The 23,792-nt window shown below is 42.2% G+C and overlaps 1 protein-coding gene across 7 annotated transcripts in view; it reads right to left on the bottom strand.

Annotated features, from left to right (window-relative positions):
* LOC119930482 (UDP-glucuronosyltransferase 1A1-like) overlaps positions 1-23,792 on the bottom strand; it is a 122,687-nt gene that overhangs the window by 34,105 nt on the left and 64,790 nt on the right. Inside the window, exon 1 of one of the 7 annotated variants that reach the window (XM_038748808.1) lies at positions 7,567-8,445. The exons of 5 other annotated variants lie outside the window; for them this stretch is intronic. In XM_038748808.1, the coding sequence (XP_038604736.1) occupies positions 7,567-8,433 (867 nt within the window). In that variant the 5' untranslated portion in view covers positions 8,434-8,445. Of the gene's footprint in view, positions 1-639; positions 1,519-7,566; positions 8,446-23,792 lie in introns of those variants that run through there. One more of the 7 variants, XM_038748806.1, reaches the window with a different exon arrangement.

The following is a 23,792-nucleotide window of genomic DNA, read 5'->3' as shown; positions in this document are numbered from 1 at the left end:
ATTCTTCAGTAGTCACAACGGGTCAAATTAACCTAGGACCTGAGTTCACTCACAGTTTACTAAATGTGAATTCAACCCGACATTAAATGCATTATTCCTCACTCCAAATATTCACATTCATTTAATTCTCCCTACTGGGAAGACTAGATCAAATTCAGCTCCATAGAATTTATGGCACAAAGGTGTCAATACATAGGTATTATTGGCACCATGTTTTCATTTGTGTCAGTCAGAGTGAAATCACTTCACAGAAACTCTTAGCTGCTCCTGGCACACAAGGGGAAATGCCAAGAAAAAGTTTCCTGAAACCTCAGTTTGGGGTAGCATCTTAGTAAGTGCCACCTGAAGGGAGACTAATCATTAGCATTCCATTCATTCTCTATGGCTTCCAGTAGTCTTAACAGAATTCACACTGCCTCTCAGTTCTGTCCTCCCACTCACCTTCCAACACGATTTACCCTTTCTACCCTCCCTCTCAAAGATGTAATCCCTTGGACGTAACAATAGATGTCCTGTGGCTCCCCATTTCAATCCCCTCCCCCCATTTCTCCATTATCAGATTGATACATCATCACGAAAAACATTACCAGGGCAGGCTGTCAAGTCACAGAGACTTTCACTGCAGCACAAGTCACCAACCTGAGATAGCTGATTTCTCACCGCACAACTGATTCCTCCGACAAAGACCATGTTGGGCATCACTGGCCTTGGATAGTTTAAGACAAAGTCGGACCTGTACAGCCAAACTGAGCTATGACTGAGGAGCTCTTTCAGGGTCACATCTCGCTGAAGAAACTCCTTGGCCAGATCCTCGTATGTGATGTAGAGTGAAAAACAAAACAGATATTCCATTGCAGACAAAAGCAAGTTATTTACACGCTGAAAGAATGTCATGTGGTCTGAATTGCCTGAAAAAAGGCTGGGGACAAAAGAAAATGGAGTTGGACATTGAGAAGCCTCTGTCTCAAGACCACATGGGATAGCTATCATAAAATAGACACTTGGGAGAGACAGGTGCTCGGCCAAAATTTGACCACAAGGAAAAAATGGATCAGTCAAGATGGCATCAAATTGTTTTTCTTCTAAATACATCATCAAGTCTTTGCTGTATAGCAGATTTCGACATGAAGACAGTTGTATTGTGTTAAAATTTCTTAAAAGTTTCAAGAATGCACTAAAATTATCCAGCCAAGTATCCGTTGAAGAGAGATCAATGCCAAAATTTTTTATCTGTGTATCGAAAAATTCTTCAGTGAAAGATACTGGATGCAGTTTCAAGGTGTAGTATGGTGAGGGTTTTATCCACAAGGATATTTCCGGAGCAACAACCACTATTTCATGTCCTCTCTGGCTGAGTTTATGAAGTATTGATTGAAGGCTCAGCCATGGACTTCCATCTACACGTGCCACCAAGAGTTTCTTCCCCTCAGCCAAGTGTGTAGCAGTCAGGCAAAAGAGAATGCCACATGCTATTCTAAAAACCCAAAGAGGTAAAAGTGTCATCATTCTTCACTGCAAAACTCGAGATTGGGAGGATTTCTGAGTTTCATTGTGCCTTATATACAGTTTCTGTCCTTGAATTGTTAATGATTTATTTTCCTTCATGAAGAAATGAATCGGTTTGTTTAAACCCTTACACTTCAGGATAAACAAAGTCATGAATAACAAAATCTCCTCTAGTAGAAAACACCTACTCATACAACTCCATGTTCTTTCTTGTATCACTGTGCCATTTGTCAACAGTTCACAGTACTTACAATTACCCAACCTAACTCTTTGATGACCCAGATTCTAAAATCTCGCAGATTACCAAGTAATCCTATTTCCTAAAACAAAATGTTTTTTTTTCAAAATCCTTTCTCTAAGGATCGCTTAGGCCCATGGTAATATGTCTCATCTCCATGCTTCACCAATGCCTGAAATCTTGAAGGACATAGAGTCCTCCTGCTTCCTATCGCAAAGTTTTGTTGATCCTTTGGAGAATTTTACAAACCCTCTTTTAGGTCTAGATCACACCAACTTTAATACGAAGATTTTAAAACAGGCTACTCATTTCAGTTGATCTTAAATCTAATCCTCCTAGTACTAGCCAAGACATAGATGTTCTAACACAATACATGTTTCCATCACCCATTTTGGCTGGGACTCAGTAGCAAACCTAGGAAAGGTTCTTCCTTCTACTTTCTTTCTTCCTTCATTTCTACCTTCACATAATTTCGAAAATCCTCTCTTTACTCTCCATTCAAACTGCTAATATGTTGATCTAAGCATTTATCCTATCCTTTCTTGACTATCACATCTGCATCCTCACTGACCTCCCTGCCTCCTGTCTCTCCTCACTCCAGTTCATATTTCACTCTGCTGCCCAGGTCATTTTTCTAAAAAAAGGTTCAGTCCACATCTTCCCACTCCTCAAGAACCTTCAGGAGTTGCCATTCCACCTCTCCATCAAACAGAAACTCCTTACCATTGGCTTGAAAGCACACAATCACCTCCCCGCCTCCTACCTTACCCCACTGCTCTATTACAGCCCAGTTAGCAGAGTTTGTTTTTCTACTCCCAGTTGGTCACTGTACCCTGAGCTCATCTAGCTCATCATCAAACCTTTTCCCACGTCCTTCCTCTGGCCTGAAACCCTCTCCCTTTCTGAATACTTCAGAACATCCCTCTCCCCACCTTCAAAGCCTTAGTGAGGAACAGTGTTGCCTAGTGGATAGAGAACAGGCCTGGAAGTCAGAAGGTCATGCGTTCTGATCCCGGATCCACCACCTATCTGCCGTGTGACACTGGGCAAGTCACTTTCCTTCTCTGTGCCTCAGTTCTTTCCTCTGTAAAAGGGGGATTAAGACTGTGAGCCCTATATAGGAAAGGGCCTGTGTCCAACCCAAATATCTTGTATCTCCCCCAGCACTTAGAACAACACCTGGCACATAGTAAGCACTTAACAAATGCCACAATTCTTCTTCTTCTTCTTCTTTTTATTATTGTTACTGAGGTCATGGTTCCTCTGCGAGTAAGCCCTCTTGTCCTCCCTCTGCCTTCTGCATTGCCTATGCACTTGGATCCATGCCTTTTCAGCCTTCGGCATTCACCACACTCTCAGCCTCACAGAACAGTCCTTTGCACATAGTAAGTGCTTAACAAATGCCATCATCATCATCATCACAGCAATTAGGTACGTATTTGTAATGTATATATCTAGATTAATGTCTGTCTTTCCCTCTGGACTATAAGCTAATTGTAGACAGGGAACTTGTCTACCAACTCAGCTGTATGTTACTCTGCCAAGTGCTTAGTACAGTGCTCTGTACTATGTACATATACAGTACATGTACAGTACTCTGTACATATACATATTTATTACTCTATTTATTTATTTATTTATTTATTTATTTTACTTGTACATTTCTATCCTACTTATTTTATTTTGTTGGTATGTTTGGTTCTGTTCTCTGTCTCCCCCTTTTAGACTGTGAGCCCACTGTTGGGTAGGGACTGTCTCTATGTGATGCCAATTTGTACTTCCCAAGCACTTAGTACAGTGCTCTGCACATAGTAAGCGCTCAATAAATATGATTGATTGATTGATTGATTGATTGCTCTGCACACAGTAAATGATTTAGGTTAATGTTGGAATTTGTTAAGTCCTTACTATGTGCCAAGCACTGTTCTATGACCTGGGGGCAATACAAGATAATCAGGGTTGTCCCACATGGGACTCACAGTCTTAATTCCCATTTAACAGATGAGGGAACTGAGGCAAAGAGAAGTTAAGTGAGTTGCCCAAAGTCACACAGCTGACAAGTGGAGGAGCTGGGATTAGAACCCACAACCTATGACTCCCAAGGCTCTTTTCACTGAGCCATGCTGCTTTTCTAAATGATGGTATTTGTTAAGTGCTTACTAAGTGTGAAGCACTGTTCTAAGTGCTGGGGGGACACAAGGTGATCAGGTTGTCCCACGTGGGGCTCAGAGTCTTAACCCCCATTTTACAGATGAGGGAGCTGAGGCACAGAGAAGTGAAGTGGCTTGCCGAAGGTCACACGGCTGACAAGTGGCAAAGCCGGGATTCGAAACCATGACCTCTAACTCCCTCTGTGCTCTTTCCACTGAGCCACGCTGCTTCTCTGAGCCACAGCACTGATCATGGGAAAAGACTCAATTCTACTGAACAAAAGCCAGTCACAGTACACTATAGAAACCTTTACATACACCATTCACAAAATACAAACAAGAAAGCAAGTTGAGAAAGAGGAGAAAGGAGTCATTATAGTTATTTCGATGGCATTTATTAAGCACTTGCTATATGTCAAGCATTGTTCTAAGTCTCTATGGTGATTTCTGCTCCTTATCTCAGCCACCTTCATTGCTCACATGGCCAAGGACCTGTTGAATTTCTCTGTAGCTCTGTTTGATTTCCAGAAACTAAGCCCAGGCTAGGGGACTGTGTTGTGTGGATCAATGAAGGCAGTAAACTTTCAAGTAAACATGGCTTATGTTAGGCAAACCTTCATGAACTCATGGTGTCATGTCCTTGGGTCAACCACCTGTATTGAGAAACAGAGTGGCTTAGTGGATAGAGCACAGGCCTGAGAATCAGAAAGACCTGGATTCTATTCCCGGCGCTGCCGCAAGCCTGCTGTGTGACCTTGGATAAGTCACTTAACTTGTTCAGGCCTCAGTTACCTCATCTGTCAAATGAGGATTGAGACTGGGAACCCCATATAGAATGGGAACTGTGTCCTGCCTGATTAACTTGTATCTACTCAGTGTTAAGAACAGTGCTTGGCACATAGTAAGCCCCTAACAAATACCATTACTTCTGAAGCAATAATCTGCAATAACCAACAATAAGCAATCATTTCATGTCTGCTCTATGTGTGTTCCTGAAGTACTGGATGCATCCTTAAAACTGGAGGCGTAAATACCTTTGATTGATTGATGCTAAGCCACAAACTTCCAAGTATAGGCAATGCATCACTACTACTATCTTCTCCTCCACAAAGTGGCTAACAGTCAGGCCAAAAAGAATGCCACATTCTAGTCTAGAAACCCAAAGCAGTCAAAAAAGTACTATCACTTTTCTGCGTAAAAACCTGTGAAGAATATTGGGAGATTTTCTGAGTTTCACTGGAGTCTTATACAATTTGCCTTGTCCTGGAGAGAATCAAATTTAGTAGCAAAACAGTTTACTAAAACAAATTCAACTAACAAGAAAATATTCTCTGGGAAGCTTTCTGAATGCACAAATCATATTTCTAGGGAGATGGGGAAATTGGGGGAAATCTCTAAGTGGGATTGAGGCAGCGACTTGAGAGAGGGAATATTTTTTTCTTTTAAAATTTCACTTTTCAGGAATCAGTCAACAGAATCACTATTCAAATAGCATATATATAGTGAGAACACTTCCTGAATGACCCAATAAATATGAAGTGCCAGCTGGATTGAACAGAAATGAAAATCAGTAATATCATGCATGACCAGTGCTCAGGTATTCCTGATGTGGGAGGAAGACTGAGTTATGACTTAAAAACCCACCATGATTTAAACTTCTAGGTGGGGAAGTGGATAATGTATGTAAGCAATATCACGTCTAGGATGCCAAAAGCATTGACCATGAATTGGAAGCAATATTTTAGATTTTTAACACACAAAAAAATGAAAGTGAACTGAACATTGAAAGGAGAAAATTACCAACAAAACATCTCCTGAGGAGAAATTTCCCACACCTGAAGTCTCAAAAATGTACAAATCAGTCACAAATTAACATGGATCCCTAAGGACTAGCCATGAAAGGTTTCCTGATCCAAGATTTAGATCCAACTCCCTGTCTTCCCTCCCAAACTCGGCCCTCTCCCTGACTTTCCCATCACTGTTGATGGCACTGCCATCCTTACCATCTCACAAGCCCGCAACCTTGGTGTCAACCTCGACTCCACTCTCTCGTTCACCCCTCACATCCAAGTCGTCACCAAAACCTGCCGGTCTCACCTCCACAACATTGCCAAGATCCGCCCTTTCCTCTCCATCCAAACCACTACCCTGCACGTTCAAGCTCTCATCCTATCCCGTCTGGACTACTGTATCAGCCTCCTTTCCGATCACCCATCCTCCTGTCTCTCCCCACTTCAATCCATACTTCATGCTGCTGCCCGGATTGTCTTTGTCCAGAAATGCTCTGGGCATGTTACTCACCTCCTCAAAAATCTCCAGTGGCTACCAATCAACCTACGCATCAGGCAGAAACTCCTCACCCTGGGCTTCAAAGCTCTCCATCCCCTCGCCCCCTCCTACCTCACCTCCCTTCTCTCCTTCTCCAGCCCAGCCCGCACCCTGCGCTCCTCTGCCGCTAATCTCCTCACCGTGCCTCGTTCTCGCCTGTCCCGCCGTCGACCACTGGCCCACGTCATCCTCCTGGCCTGGAATGCCCTCCCTCCCCACATCCACCAAGCTAGCTCTCTTCCTCCCTTCAAGGCCCTCCTGAGAGCTCACCTCCTCCAGGAGGCCTTCGCAGACTGAGCCCCCCTTCCTCTCCCCCTCCTCCCCCTCTCCATTCCCCTGCCTTACCTCCTTCCCTTCCCCACAGCACCTGTATATATGTATATATATTTGTACGTATTTATTACTCTACTTATTTATTTATTTTACTTGTACATATTTATTCTACTTACTTTATTTTGTTAATATGTTTTGTTTTGTTCTCTTTCTCCCCCTTCTAGACTGTGAGCCCACTGGTGGGTAGGGACCATCTATATTTGTTGCCAACTTGTACTTCCCAAGCACTTAGTACAGTGCTCTGCACACGGTAAGCTCTCAATAAATATGATTGAATGAATGAATGAATCCAGGAAAGAAAATACTTCAGGATATAACAATCCTGTTGCCTAAAAAGTTTTCATCCCCTTTCCAGCAAACAACTCCCTCAAATTCTTCAGTGGTCACAACGGGTCAAATTAACCTAGGACCTGAGTTCACTCACAGTTTACTAAATGTGAATTCAACCCGACACTAAATGCATTATTTCTCACTCAAAATATTCACAATTCATTTAATTCTCCCTACTGGGAAGACTAGATCAAATTCAGCTCCATAGAATTTATGGCACAAAGGTGTCAATACATAGGTATTATTGGCACCATGTTTTCATTTGTGTCAGTTAGAGTGAAATCACTTCACAGAAACTCTTAGCTGCTCCTGGCACACAAGGGGAAATGCCAAGAAAAAGTTTCCTGAAATCTCAGTTTGGGGTAGCATCTTAGTAAGTGCCACCTGAAGGGAGACTAATCATTAGCATTCCATTCATTCTCTATGGCTTCCAGTAGTCTTAACAGAATTCACACTGCCTCTCAGTTCTGTCCTCCCACTCACCTTCCAACACGATTTACCCTTTCTACCCTCCCTCTCAAAGATGTAATCCCTTGGATGCAACAATAGATGTCCTGTGCCTCCCCATTTCAATCCCCTCCCCCCATTTCTCCATTATCAGATTGATATATCATCATGAAAAACATTACCAGGGCAGGCTGTCAAGTCACAGAGACTTTCACTGCAGCACAAGTCACCAACCTGAGATAGCTGATTTTTCACCGCACAACTGATTCCTCCAACAAAGACCATGTTGGGCATCACTGGCCTTGGATAGTTTAAGACAAAGTCGGACCTGTACAGCCAAACTGAGCTATGACTGAGGAGCTCTTTCAGGGTCACATCTCGCTGAAGAAACTCCTTGGCCAGATCCTCGTATGTGGTGTAGAATGAAAAACAAAACAGATATTCCATTGCAGACAAAAGCAAGTTATTTACACGCTGAAAGAATGTCATGTGGTCTGAATTGCCTGAAAAAAGGCGGGGGACAAAAGAAAATGGAGTTGAACATTGAGAAGCCTCTGACTCAAGACCACATGGGATAGCTATCATAAAATAGACACTTGGGAGAGACAGGTGCTCGGCCAAAATTTGACCACAAGGAAAAAATGGATCGGTCAAGATGGCATCAAATTGTTTTTCTTCTAAATACATCATCAAGTCTTTGCTGTATAACAGATTTCGACATGAAGACAGTTGCATTGTGTTAATATTTCTTAAAAGTTTCAAGAATGCACTAAAATTATCCAGCCAAGTATCCGTTGAAGAGAGATCAATGCCCAAATTTTTTATCTGTGTATCGAAAATGTCTTCAGTGAAAGATACTGGATGCAGTTTCAAGGTGTAGTATGGTGAGGGTTTTATCCACAAGGATATTTCCGGAGCAACAACCACTATTTCATGTCCTCTCTGGCTGAGTTTATGAAGTATTGATTGAAGGCTCAGCCATGGACTTCCATCCACACATGCCACCAAGAGTTTCTTCCCCTCAGCCAAGTGCGTAGCAGTCAAGCAAAAGAGAATGCCACATGCTATTCTAAAAACCCAAAGAGGTAAAGGTGTCATCATTCTTCACTGCAAAACTCGAGATTGGGAGGATTTCTGAGTTTCATTGTGCCTTATATACAGTTTCTGTCCTTGAATTGTTAATGATTTATTTTCCCTCATGAAGAAATGAATCAGTTTGTTTAAACCCTACACTTCAGGATAAACAAAGTCATGAATAGCAAAATCTCCTTTAGTAACAAATACCTACTCAGACAACTCCATGTTCTTTCTTGTATCACTGTGCCATTTGTCAACAGTTCACAGTACTTACAATTACCCAACCTAACTCTTTCATGACCCAGACCCTAAAATCTCCCAGATTACCAAATATTCCTATTTCCTAAAACAAAATGTTTTTTTTAAATCCTTTCTCTAAGGATCAGTGAGGTCCACAGTAATATAAATCTCATCTCCGTGCTTCACCAATGCCTGAAATCTTAAAGGACATACAGTCCTCCTGCCTCCTATCACAAAGTTTTGTTGTTCCTTTGGAGAATTTTACAAACCCTCTTTTTAGGTCTAGATCACACCAACTTCATTATGAAGATTTTAAAACAGGCTACTCATTTCAATCTTTGATGATGCTGGTATTTGTTAAGTGCTTTCTATGTGCAAAGCACTGTTCTAAGCATTGGGGAGGTTACAGGTTGATCAGGTTGTCCCATGGGGGCCTCACAGTCTTCATCCCCATTTTGTAGATGAGGTAACTGAGGCACAGAGAAGTTAAGTGACTTGCCCAAAGTCACAATGCTGACAATTGGCGGAGCCGGGATTTGAACCCATGATCTCTGACTCCAAAGCCCGTGCTCTTTCCACTGAGCCACGCTGCTTCTCTTTATAAACACTACTGATTAATTGAAGGATTATTCCAGAAACAGAAACCTGTCTGGACTGTGGAAATGAAAGAAGTCTTTCAATCAATCAATCAACCAATGGCATTTATTCAGTGCTTACAGTGCACCGTGCTGTGCACTGTGGCTGAGTAGAAAGAGCATGGGCTTGGAAATCAGAAGGTCATGGGTTCTAAACCCAGCTCTACCAGTTGCCAGCTGTGTGACTTTGGGCATCACCTAACGTCTCTGTGCCTCAGTTACTCCATCTGTAAAATGGGGCTGAGGCCTGTGAGCCCCACGTGGGGCAACCTGATTCCCTTGTTTCTACCCCAGTGCTTAGAACAGTGCTTGGCACATAGTAAGCGCTTAACAAATACCATTATTATTATTATTATTGCTTCAGGAAAGAGTTGGTAGGAGGTTACAGTCTATGGTTGTGTGAACGTAAACACTGGTGTGGAGTGGAACACGGGTAGTGGGAGTCTTTTTTGATAAAAGATTCTGTAAAGATGGAAGCCCCACATTATAGGAAAATTGGTTCAACACCAAAATAACGTTTACGTAAACTATTCATTAAAGCTGATATAAAGGAGCGCTAGGAGAACAGGCTGAGGAGAATGGGTCATAGAAGGGTTTTAAGGGCAACTGAGGCTTTTCTGCTACTAGTCTCTCTGACCTCGCCAGGGAATTCCAGTACACTTTCCCCTTTTTCGCTGTCCCTACCACCCTCAGCTCTGCTCTCCTCCAAAAACTGCTCTTGGGGATAGAGTTTAAGACAGCTTACAACAATTATGTCACCTAAAATGGTACGTCACATTTCCAGCCAACATTCACGATTCCCTCAATGCTGATTCTACATAGCGCTAGAATGGATATTTCTCATTAAAATTATTCATATTTAATTTGATTCTTCCTATTTTGAAGTCTGTCTGATTCAGCTCTGAGAAATTAAATGGGGAAAAATTGTAGTAGATATTCAGACTTAGGTGCCACATTCTAATTTGTGTCACTTAAAATGTAATTATTCCAAAGAGAGCTTTTAAAATGATACCTGCCTACATGAAAAAGAGAGCCAGACTAAGCAAAACTTCCTAGAATTTATCTCCAGCTTTGGGTTATCTTAATCGGTGTCACCAGAGCTGAGAGCAACAAAGAATCCAAAGAATCAATAATCAATCAGTGGTATTTAGTGAGTTTTTACTGTGCACAGAGCACTGTACTAAGCCCTTGTGACAGTCCGATATAAAAGAATTAGCAGATACGTTTCCCACCATTAATGAGCTTATAGTCTAGAGAATCAATCAATCAATGGTATTTATTGAGTGCTTATTGTGTGCAGAGCACTGTACTATGTGCTTGGGAGAGTGCAATGTGAAACATAGATGGTAGACCCATTCCTGGACCTCAACAAACTTACAGTCTAGTGAGGGGGAAACTTTCTCAATACTGCTGGGAAGCAATGTGGCTTAGTGGATAGAGCATGGGCCTGGGAATCAAAAGGAGTTGGGTTCTAATCCCAGCTCTGCAACTTGCCTGCTGTGTGACCTTGAGCAAGTCACATCACTTCTCTGTGCCTCAGTACCTCATCTGTAAAGTGGGGATTAACAGTGTGATCCCCATGTGGAACAGGAACTGTTTCCAACCTGATTCATTTGTTTCTACCCTAGTGATCAGAACAGTGCTCATTACATAGTAGTGCTTACAAGTACCATAATTATCAATTATTATTATTATTATTGATGACCTTTGTTGCTGCCAGTGTGCATTCAGAGTCAACCACCCTTTCCCATTGATTCTTCTGTCTGTTCTTTTTCTGCTGGGGAAGCTCTTGGGGTATATGGAATATGACTCTCACCAGTTCTCCAAAATTTAATAAACCCAATCCTATCCCCCTCACCATCTGTCTACCATCAGATTGATGCATCATCATGAAATAATAATAATAATAATGTTGGTATTTGTTAAGAGCTTACTATGTGCCAAACACTGTCCTGAGCTCTGGGGTTGATACAAGGTAATCAAGTTGTCCCATGTGGGGCTCACAGTTTTCATCCACATTTTACAGTTGAGGTAACTGAGGCATAGAGAAATTAAGTGACTTGCCCAAAGTCACACAACTGACAAGTGGCAGAGTGAGATTAGAACCCATGACCTCTAACTCCTAAACCTGTGCTCTTTCCAAATGGCACATGAATTCACATGAAATGGCATAAGAATTGGCATATCAATAGATGCAGCGTGGCCTAGTGGAGAGAACATGGGCCTGGGAATCCGAGGAAACTGGGCTCTAATTCTGGCCTCCTCCACTTGTCTTCTGTGTGGCATTGGACAAGTCACTTCACTTCTCTGGGGCTCAGTTACCTCATCTGTAAAATGGGGATTAAGACTGTGAGCCCCATGGTGGACAGCGACTATGTCCAACCCAATTTGCTTGTATCCACCCCAGTGCTTAGTACAGTGCCTGTCAAACTCTATGGCCATGTTCAAGTCAGGGACTCTGCCTAAGATTAAAAAGCAGGAAATGTTAATTGGATCACACTAAGTCATATCATGACAAAAACAAAAAGGATAGTTCATGGGAAAAGACACATCAATTCCACTGAATAAAAGCAAGGAACATTATACTACAGAAACCTGTACATATACCATTCGACACATACAAATAAGGAAGTAAGTTGAGAAAGAGGAAGAAGTCATTATTGTTATTTCAGGGGTATTTATTAAGCAATTACTATGTATCAAGCACTGTTCTAAGTCTCTAAGGTGGTTTCTGCTCCTTATCCTGACCACCTTCATTGCTTACATAGCAGAGGGCTTGCTGAATTTCTTTGTAGCTTTGTTGACTTTGGAACAGCTCTTTGGTTTAGGGAATGTGTTCCCTGGGTCACTGAAGGCAATGAACGTTCAAATAAACGGGTGTATGTGAGGCAACTGTCCATGAACTTATTGTGGTATCATGCCCTTAGGTCAATTACCTTGGTTGGCTTAGTGGAGAGAACATAGGCCTGGGAGTGAGAAGGACCTGGGTGATAATCCCGGCTCTGCCACGTGTCTGCTGGGTGACTTTGGGCAAGTCACTTAACTTCTTTGAACCTCATCTGTCAAATGAAGATTGAGACTGGGAGCCCCATGTGGGAGAGGAACTGTAACCAACCTGATTAACATATATCTACCAAGTGCTTAGAGCAGTGCTTGGCACATAATAAGCATTTAACAACTACCATTACTTCTGAAGCAATAATCACTACTTCATGTCTGCTCTGGGCAAGTTCCTGAAGTACTGGATGCATTCTTAAAATTGGAGGCATAAATACCATTGATTGATTGATGCTTAGCCACAGACTTCCATGTATAGGCATCGCATCCCTAAGAGTTTCTTCTCCTCCACAAAGTGGCTGAGAGTCAGGCATAAAAGATTGCCACATACTGTTCTAGAAACCCAAAGAGGTAAAAAAAAAAGTGCTATCACCCTTCCAAATAAAACCTGTAAAGAATATTGAGAAGTTTTCTGAGTTTCACTGGAGTCTTATAAAATGTGTCTTGTCCTTGAGAAAATCAAATTTATTAGCAAAATTGAGTTTACTAAAACAAATTTAACTAACTGGAAAATATTTCCTGGGAAGCTTTATGAATGCACAAATCATATTTCTAGGGAGATGTGGAAAATGGGGAAAATCTCTAATTGGAATTGGGACATTGACTTGGGAGAGATAGTATTTTTTCTTTTAAAATTTCACTTTTCATGAACCAGTCACCAGAATCGCTAGTGAAATAGAATGGAAGAACACTTCCCAAATGACACAATAAATACAATTTTTTAACGACCCCCCCACAAATGAAAGTGGTTACCCTTTGAATTCTGAAAAGAGAAAATTACTGATTACAACATTTGAGAAATTTCCCACACCTGAAATCTCAAAAATGTACAAATCAGAGTCACAAATTAATATGGATCCCCAAGAGCTCAACATGAAAGGTTTCCTGCTCCAAGATGTGAGATTCAGGAAAGAAAATACTTCAGAATATAAAAATCCAGGTCCCTAAAATATTGTCATCCCCTTTCCAGTAGATAGCTCCCTCAAATTCTTTAGTAGTCACAAAGGGTCAAATTAACCTAGGACCTGAGATAGGTCAGACTTTACAAAATGCTGATTCAACCCAGCACTAGATGCATTATTTCTCACTCTAACTATTCAGGTTTCATTTAATTTTACTGGGAAGACCAGATCAAATTCAGCTCCATGAAATTTATGGAGCAAAGGTGTAGACACACAGGCATTAATGCCACATTTTCATTAGTGTCAGTCAGAGTGAAATCACTTCATAGAAACGATTAGCTGCACACAGGGGGAAATGCCAAAAGAAGATTTCCTGGAACATCAGTATTGGGTGGCATTTTAGTCAGTGCCACCAGAAAGGAGCAAAAGTCATTAACATCCTATTGATTCTCTATGGCTTCCAATAGCCTTAACAGAATTCACACTGCCTTTCAGTCCTCTCCTCCCAACCACCGTCCAACATGATTTACCCTTTCTACCCTCCCTCTTGGTGATGGAATCCCTTGGGCAGTATAGAATGTGGGAGCCAAAGAAACAGCTCAGAAAGAAGGGTGCAAGAGTAGATGTCCTGTGGTTCCCCATTTCAATCCCCTCCCCACAACTCTCTATCATCAGATTGGCACATCATCACAAAAAAATATTACCAGAGAAGACTATCAAGGCACGGAGACATTCATTTCAGCACAGATCACTAACCTGAGAGAGCAGTTTTCTCACCACACAATTGATTCCTTTGACAAAGATCATGTTGGGCATCACTGGGTTTGGATAATTAAGACAAAGTCGGACCTGTACAGCCAAACTGAGCTATGATTGAGGAGCTCTTTCAGGGTCACATCTCGCTGGAGAAACTCCAGGGCCAGATCATCATATGTGGTGTAGAGTGAAAAACAAAACAGATATTCCACCACAACCAAAAGCAAGTTATTTACACACTGCAGGAATGTCGTGTGATCTGAAGTAACTGCAAAAGCACGGTGGACAAAAGAAACTGGGGTTGGGCATTGAGAAGCCTCTATCTCGAGACCACATGGGATATTTAGCATAAAATAAACAGTTGGGAGAGACAGGTGCTCGGCCAAAATTTGACCATAAGGGAAAAATTGGATCAGTCAAGATGGCCTCAAATTGTTTTTCCTGTAAATATAACATCAAGTCTTTGGTATATATAATGTTTCTACCTGAAGAGATTGCAGTTGTTTTAGTAATTGTTAAAAATTGCAAAATTGCATACTGACCCAGTAAAGTATATCTTGTAGAAACAAAAGTAGCAAAAATTTTTATCTGCATTTACAAACCATCTTCAGTGAAAGATGGTGGATGCAGTTTCAAGGTGTAGGATGGTGAGGGTTTTATCCGCATGGTTACTTCTGGAGCAACAACCACTATTTCATGTCCTCTCTCGCTAAGTTTGTGAAGTATTGATTGAAGGCTCAGCCATGAACTTCCATCTACTGGTATCACCAAGAGTTTCTTCCCCTCAGTCAAGTGCCTAACAGTCAGGCAAAAGAGAATGCCACATGCTATTTTAAAACCCAAAGAGGTAAAGCTGTCATCATTCTTCACTGTAAAGCTCGAGATTGGGAGGATTTCTGAGTTTCATTGTGCCTTATATGCAGTTTCTGTTCTTGAATTGTTAGTGATTTATTTTCCTTCATGAAGAAATGAATTGGTTTGTTTAAACCCTTACACTTCAGGATAAACAAAGTCATGAATAGCAAAATCTACTGAAGTAGAAAGCACCTACTCATTAATTCATTCATTCAATCGTATTTACTGAGCACTTAGTGTGTGCAGAGCACTGGACTAAGCACTTGGGAGGTACAAGTCGGCAACATATAGAGACGGTCCCTGCCCAACAACGGGCTCACAGTCTAGAAGGGGGAGACAGACAACAAAACAAAACATGTAGGCAGGTGTCAAAATCGTCAGAACAAATAGAATTAAAGCTATATGCACATCATTAACAAAATAAATAGAATAGTAAATATGTACAAGTAAAATAAATAGAGCAATAAATCTGTACAAATATATACAAGTGCTGTGAGGAGGGGAAGGAGGTAGGGTGGGGGGGTTGGGGATACTCAGACAACTCCATGTTCTTGTATCACTGTACCATTTGTCAACAGTTCACAGCACTTATGATTATGCAACCTAACTCTTTGACGACTGAGACACTAAAATCTCCCAGATTACCAAGTATTCTTAGGTACTAAAACAGAATACTCTTTCAAAATCCTTTCTCCAAGGATCAGTAAAGCCCACAGTAATATAATATACATCTCATCTCTGTTTAACCTCCTGTCTCTTTATCACAGAATTTTGTTGATTCTTTGGAGAATTCTACAAACCCTCTTTTTAGGTCTAGAGCATACACGGCCTACTCATTTCAATCGATGTTAAATCAAAGTCTCTTAGTACTAGCCAGGATGTAGATGTTCTACCACAATGCATGTTTCTGTTTTGGCTGGGACATGGTAGCAAACCTAGGAAATGTTCTTCCTTCTACCTTCTTTCCACTTTCAGTTCTACCTTCACATAATTTCTATAGTCCATCCTCTCCTCTCTGTCCAAACTGTTATTACATTGATCCAAGCATTTATCCTATCCCTCCCTGACTACAGCATCTGATTCCTCACTGAGCTCCCTGCCTCCTGTCAAGCTCCACTCCAGTCCATACTTCACTCCACTGTCCAGATCTTTTTTTAAAAAAAACGTTCGACCCACATCTCCCCACTCCTCAAGAAACTTCAATGGTTGCCCATCCACCTCACCATTGGCTTGAAAGCACTCAATCAGCTCATCCCCTCCTACCTCACCCCACTGATCTACAACAGCTCAGCTGGCACAGTTTCTTCCTCTAATCCCGGCTTGGCCCACTGTACCTCGAACTACTATCTAGTATCCTCCAAAAACTGCTCTTGGGGAGAGTGGTGGTGTGTTTGATACAAACAGCGAGGGTGTTCCAGGCCAGATGGAGGATGTGGGAGAGGGGTTGATGATGAGACAGATGAAATCGAGATACAGTGAGTGGGTCGGTATTAGAGGAGCAAAGTGTTTAAGAAAGCAGAGATTAATCAACCATCAATGGTAGTTAGTGAGCATTGGTTCTGTGTAGAGCACTTTACTAAGTACTTGGGAGAGTACACTCCAACAGAGTTGGTAGATTAAATCAGGTAATCCTCATAAAACTGATAAACAGGAATTAAACCTGAATGACCTTCTGTATAAAAAGTTACCAATTGGATTGAACAGTAGTGAAAATCAAATAAAAACCAACATTTAAATGGTGCCTGGAAATATTGTGTCATTAATTACTGCCATAGAAAGAACTGTGATTTAAGGAGAAACTGATTAAGACCACTAAAGGGAGCAGGAGTTGATCCTGACCAAAAAGGCTGGCTATATTTGGGATAGAATACATACAAAATGAACCACCTGGAGACACGTTATGTCCCAGTGGATAGAGCACGGGCATGGGAGTCAGAGGGACCTGGGTTCTAATTCTGGCTCCACCACTTGCCTGCTGTGTGACCTTGTTGGGCAAGTCACTTCACTTTTCTGTGCTTCAATTACCTCATCCATAGAATGGGATTTTGATTGTGTGCTCCAAGTGGAACAGGAACTGTGTCCAACCCTTGTATCTACCCCAGTGCTTAGTATAGTGCCTGACACCTGGTAAGTGCTTAACAAATACCATCATCATTATTATTATTATTATTACCTGATTTGAAGTCCTTTAGCTTTTTGACCAAACAAAAAAAATCCCAACCCATTACCCAATGGTGAATGAAGACTATCACTGATATAGTCCCTTGATGAGGTAGATAGGCTAGATCAAGCAACTGCATATATGTTCCACCCTGCAAATCTCAAATGTTTACAGATAACAATAATAGTGGTATTTGTTAAGTGCTTACTATGTGCCAGACACAGTTCTAAGCATGGGGGTAGATGCAAGGTTACCAGATTGTCCCAAGTAGGGCTCCGAGTCTTAATCCCCATTTTACAGTGGAGGTAATTGAGGCCCAGAGAAGTGAAGTGACTTGCCCGAAGTCATCCAGCTGACAAGTGGCGGAGCTGGGATTAGAACCCGTGACCTCTGTCTCCCTAGCCCGCACTCTTTCCACTAAGCCATGACACATCACTGAAGACTCACCGTGGAAGGTTTTCCACTCCAATATCTAGAATTCAGGAAAAGAAAAACTTCAGGATACAACAATCACGTTGCCTACATTACATTTCCAGCCATCACTCCTGATTCTCTCAATGCTGATTCTGCACAGCACTAGAATAAATAGTCCTCACTAAAATTATTAATCTTTAATTTGATTATTCCTATTTTGAAAGGTCTGCCCAATTCAGCTCTGATGAATTAATGGGGTAAAGTAGTAGTAGACTCTAGACATTGGTGCCACATTCTAATTTGTTCATTTAAAACACAATCACTTCAAAGGGAGCTTTAAAACCGATACCCACCTACCCTGGCATACATGAAAAAGGGAGCTACACCAAGCAAAACTTCCTAGAATTTCTCTCCAGCTTTGGGTGTCATCTTGATCAGTATCACCAGGGCTGAGAGTAACAAAGAACCCAAAGAATCAGTCAATCGATGTTATTTTCTGAGTGCTTACTGTGTGGAGAGCACTGTACTAAGCACTTGGGAGAGTACAATACAACAGAATTACCAGGTATGTTCCCTGCCCTTAACAAGTTTACAGTCTAGAGAATCAATCAATCTTTAACTGGTATTTATTGAGCTCTTACTGCATGCAGATTACCATACCAAGTTCTTGGGAGAGTACAATGCAAAACAGAGTTGGCAGACCCATTCCCTGCCCTCAACAAGCTTACAGCCTAGAGAGCGTAAACTCTGTCTATACTGCTGGGAAGCAGTGTGGCCTGGGAGTCAGAAGGAGCTGGGTTCCACCACTTGTCTGCTGCATGACCCTGGGCAAGTCACTTCACTTCTCTGTGCCTCAGTTACCTCTTTTTTCCAAGGGGATTAAGACTGTGAGCCCCTTGTGGGACATGGACTGTGTTCAACACAATTTGCTTGTATTCACCCCAGTGCTTAGTACAGTGCCTGACACCTAGCAAGTACTTAACAAATACCACAATTATTATTGTTATTGTAATTATTATGCTTGCCAGAGCCGCCACACAAATACATTCATTTCAGCACAGATCACCAACCTGAGGTAGCTGATTTCTCACCACACAATTGATTCCTCTGACAAAGACCATGTTGGGCATCATTGGCTTTGGTAGTTAAAGACAAAATCAGACCTGTACAGCCAAACTGAGCCATGACTGAGGAGCCCTTTCAGGGTCACATCTTGCTGAAGGAATTCTCGGGCCAGATTCTCATGTGAGGTGTAGAGTGCAAAACAAAACAGATATTGGACCACACTGAAAAACAAGTTGTTTACATGCTGCAAGAATGTCATGTGGTCTGAATTGCCTGAAAAATCATGGGGGACAAAAGAAAATGGGGTTGGACATTGAGAAGCCTCTGCCTCAAGCCCACATGAAAGAGTTAGGATAAAATACAAAGTTGGGAGAGACAAGTGCTCTGGCAATATTTGGCCATAAGGGTAACTCGGATCTAAAAGGATGGCATCAAATCTACTACCTTCCAAATACTTCGTCTTGGTTGAACAAAATGTTTCTGCATGCAGAAGTTTCCAGTGAGTTTATGGTTGTTATTAATCTATAGCGAACAGAATATTTTCTCACAAATGTTTGATTTGCAAATAGAAATTCAGCAAAATAACTGAGCTCTAAGTCCACATGTTCTCTTTGGATAGCTACAGGATGCTGTTTCAAGGTGTATGATGGATTTGGTTAGATCCACTCACATCTGGTGAAACAACTACTATTTCATGTCCTCTCGTCTCAAGTTTCCTAAGTATTAGGGCATGCTCAGCCACGGGCTTCTCCCTATGGGCATCACCAGGAGCTTTTTACCCTCAGCAAAATGTATGATGGTCAACCACAGAAGAATGACACAAGTCGTTCTACAAGCCCAAGCAGGTAGAAGTGCCATCTCTTCATACAGAGCTGGAAAAATACAGGTAGGTTTTCTGAGCGTCCATTCCTTGATAAATCCATTGCCTGTCCTTGGTTTGGTAATGTTTTACTAACCAGCCTGAACTCTTTGCTCATTAAGAAATTGGACATGATTTAGTTAAGCCCTGAACTTTGGGATTGACAATGATAGGCCTGCACTTTTCTAACAAATACTGCTATCTCTTCAGTTATTCTGAGGTCAACACAGGGTTGCAAACATTTTCTTTTGCAATATTGTGTTTTTCACCGGAGTCAGAGTACGCACATTAGTCGACTTGTTTGAGGATTTCTTCTAGAATGCAAGAAATCGTTAAAGATACTCAATCACTCAGGTTCAGAATAATTGAGTTTGGTGGCTTTCTCCCATTCTGGATTATTCATTTTCATTGGTATTTGAACGATAGTCATCTTTTGCTTTCTATGTGAATGTCAGAAATCTACTATCTAGTCTTTGAAGAGTTAAGATGTCTCATGTCTCCTTTGGGAGGTGCAGTTTAGTGCCAACATAGAGTCAAGGTTCATACGTAGCAAGTAGCTAGACCAGTTGTAGTGTCCAGGCTTTATGGAAATCCAGACCTATACAGGCATTGTTTCCAATATCTAGAACAGAGCTTCCCAAACCATACACACAAAGTACTTAACATCAGGTAGCAAGACAGAATTTTTAAAAATGAGGTCCTAGAATTCATTCATTCATTCATTCATTCAATCGTATTTATTGAGCATTTACTGTGTTCAGAGCACTGTACTAAGCACTTGGGCACTGTACTAAGCGCTTGGGAAGTACAAGTTGGCAACATATAGAGATGGTCCCTACCCAATGGTGGGCTCGCAGTCTAGAAGGGGGAGGTGGTTCATTCATTCAATCATATTTATTGAGAGCTTACTGTGTGCAGAGCATTGTACTATGCTCTTGGCAGAGTAAAATATAACACCAAAAGGACACATTCCCTGTCCACGATAAGCTTACAGTCTAGAGAGGGAAAAGGTTAAGATCACCCCAGGGTTGGACACCAAAAGATTGGCTAGCAGAAGGCTACTCAAAGAGCTGCTCTTTGGCTAGCTAATATGGGATTACATTTGCAGAGATGTCATCTTCTAATTTTGAGCTGGGAATGGAGAGAGAATTATGGTGTAACATTGAGGGAATGGGGCCTTAGAGATAAGGTTTTAAAGAAATGGGAAGAAAAAGGTAGGTAGAGGAAGGAGAGAAGGGGAAAGAGAAGGGGAGAGAAGGGGAGTTTAGCATTGAGGGAATGGGGCTTTAGAGATAAGGTTTTGAAGAACGGGGAAGAAAAAGATAGGGAGAAGAAGGAGAGAGAAGAAAGAGAAGGGGAGTGCTACATTGAGGGAATGGGGCTTTAGAGATAAGGTTTTGAAGAAGTGGGAAGAAAAAGGTAGGGAGAAGAAGGAGAGAAGGGGAAAGAGAAGGGGAGAGAAGGGGAAAGAGAAGGGGAGGGAAGGGGAGAGAAGGAGAAAAAGAGGGAGGGACAAAGGAAATGGAACAGTAGAAGAAGGGAAGAAGGAGAGAGGGAAAGGAAGAGGAGACAGAAAGGGGATGGGAAAAATGGAAAGATGGGAGAAGGGAGAGGGTAAATGCTGCCTAAGCTCCAGGACTTGCTTCACCAGCCCAGAGCCACCTGAGAATAAGCTACCTTCTTGACTCCCCCGGAACCTGCCCAGGAAATCTGGAGCATCTGCAGGAATGAGGGGAGGATTGTAGAAGAAGAAGAAAAAGAAAAAGTTGAGGCCCCGGATCAGCTTCAGTGGGCACAAGTCCCTGCTCCGGCTCCCAGCACGGAGCCACTAGCCACTTACCCCCATCTCATCCATTTGGCAATAGCTTCGCGGGAGCCCAAACCACTGTTGTCCTCACTGGGAAGCAATGCAGTCACTGTGTAGACCTACAGAGTTCACAAAGCCCCCAGGGCTTGGGGGTCCGGCCTTGTCTAATATGGCATATTTATTTGTTTGTTTTTAATGATATTTGTTAAGTGCTTACAAAGTGTCAGGAACTGTATTTAGCCCTGAGATAGATTCATTCATTTATTCATTCAGTCATTCAATCCTATTTAATTAATTGTGGTTTTTGTTAAGCACATAGTAATAATAATAATAATAATGGTACTTGTTAAGCACCTACTATGTTCCAAGCACTGTTCCATGTGCTGGGGTAGATACAAGGTTATCAGGTTGTCCCACGGTGGGCTCACAGTCTTAATCCCCATTTTACAGATGAGGTAACTGAGGCACAGAGAAGTTAAGTGACTTGGCCTAAGTCACCCAGCTGACAAGCGGTGGAGCTGGGATTAGAACCCATGACCTTCTGACTGCAGGCCCATGTTCTATCCACTTCACCGTGCTGCTTCTTGTGCCTACTGTGTACAGAACACAGTACTAAGCACTTGGGAGAGTACAATGCTGGGGATTAAGACTGTGGACATGCAGACAGGGACTGTGTCCAACCCAAGTAGCCTGTATCTCCCCCAGAGCTTAGTACAGCACCTGGAACATAGTAAGCACTTAACAAATACCATTTAAAACAAAAATATACTTTGGAATGGGGATAGCTACCGTCTACTGAACCACAATACAAAAAGGTTGTTTCTTTCCAGCCACATATCACTAGATAATTAGGAATTTCTCCTCAACGTATCTCTAGGTCTGTATGCAAGGCCTGCGGAAGGAACTTCTCTTCAAAAAGTATCAAATCAATCCTTGGAATTTACTGAGCACCTGCTGTGTGCAAAGCATTGCACTAAGCTGTGGGAAAGTGTACACAGGTGGGAATTAGACACAGTTCCTGCCCCTCGAGGGGCTCACAACCCAGGAACTGTTCATTCTTAGCATCTATTTCTGTATAAGTCTCCTGGGGTAAAATGGGTTCTAACAAAAAGATACAGTTGGTTCTCTGTTAACATGGATTATGTTCTTCAGAATCTTGGGCAGAGAAAAAATTGCCCCATTGAATACACACCCTGGAAATGGCAGACACATGTATGCAACTATCCAGACATACTCGCCCTGCCAGAAGGTTTATTATTATGGTGTTACAGGGAAACAGCATGCCCTAGTGGATAGATCATAGGCCTAGAAGTCAGAACGACCTGTGCTCTAATCTCAGTTCTGCCATTTGTCTGCTGTTTGACCTTTGGCAAGTCACTTCACCTTTCTGTGCCTCAGTTCCCCCATCTGTAAAATGGGGATTAAGATGGTGAGCCCTATGTGAGGCAGGACTGCATCCAACCCTAGTATCTTGTCTCTACCCCAGCACTTAGAAGAGTGCATGGCACACAGCGAATGCTTAAAAAATGGTATTATCATTATCATTTATCATTATGGCATTTGTTAAGTGCTTCCTATATGTCAAGCATTGTTTGAAGTGCTGGGGTAGAAACAAGTTAATCATTTTGGACACAGCGCCTGTACCATACGGGGCTTACAGTCTAAGTGAGGTTCTAAGGAGTGATGATCTAAGAAAGATGATCTCAATTTCTTCTGTCTCATTCTATGCCCAATGCAGAATGAAAACTCCATTCTAGGACTATTGGTTGACAAAAGAGAGGGGATGAAGGTTTACGCATTAACAGAGCTTATGCAAGGTGAGGATGCCAGAGGATATTGAAAACCAGGTTTACTTAAAGATGGAAGGCAGAATGGCAGAATGCCAGGACTGCAGACTAGATTTAATGGGGAGATCAGGTGTAAGATGAAAAGCTGGGCTTGTGAAATATCGCCCACCAGCAGAAGGCAAATTGCCACAGGGGGCATGGAGGTCAGAACCCGTCACAAGCCCTAGCTAAAATAGGCTGAGACCACGAGTTGGGGGACTTGTGGAGAGGAGCCAGCATCTACCACCCGGCCAACCGGTCAGAGAGGGACATGGATAGAGAAGAGGACAAATAGGACCAGAAGACACCAGCAATCAACAGACCTGAAGGAAGTATACATAAGTGGGTAGTTTGTAATGTTCGGTGTGAGCCTCTTTGGTTGACCCTGTCCCTGAAAGAGGGCACTCATTGGATTATAATAAAAATAATTGTGGTATTTGTTAAGCGCTTACTATGTGCCAGGCACTGTACTAAGCGTTGGGGTGGATACAGGCAAATTGTCTTGGACACAGTTCCACATGGGGTTCACAGTCTTAATCCCCTTTTTACAGATGAGGTAACTGAGGCATAGAGAAGTGCAGTGACTTGCCCAAGGTCACACAGCGGGCAAGCGGTGGGGCTGGGATTAGAACCCAGGTCCTTCTGACTCCCTGGCCTGTGCTCTTCCCACTAGGCCACCCTGCTTCGAATCATGACCGATGTGGTCCCCTTCCTTGATAGGTTGGTAATATGGCTGCAATTGCTGCTTCTCATCATCATCAATTGCATTTATTGAGCGCTTACTATGTGCAGAGCACTGTACTAAG

Source organism: Tachyglossus aculeatus, chromosome 7 (genome assembly GCF_015852505.1).
Source record: "Tachyglossus aculeatus isolate mTacAcu1 chromosome 7, mTacAcu1.pri, whole genome shotgun sequence".
NCBI classification, from domain to species: Eukaryota; Metazoa; Chordata; class Mammalia; order Monotremata; family Tachyglossidae; genus Tachyglossus; species Tachyglossus aculeatus.
This window is presented reverse-complemented; position numbering and strand designations above follow the sequence as displayed.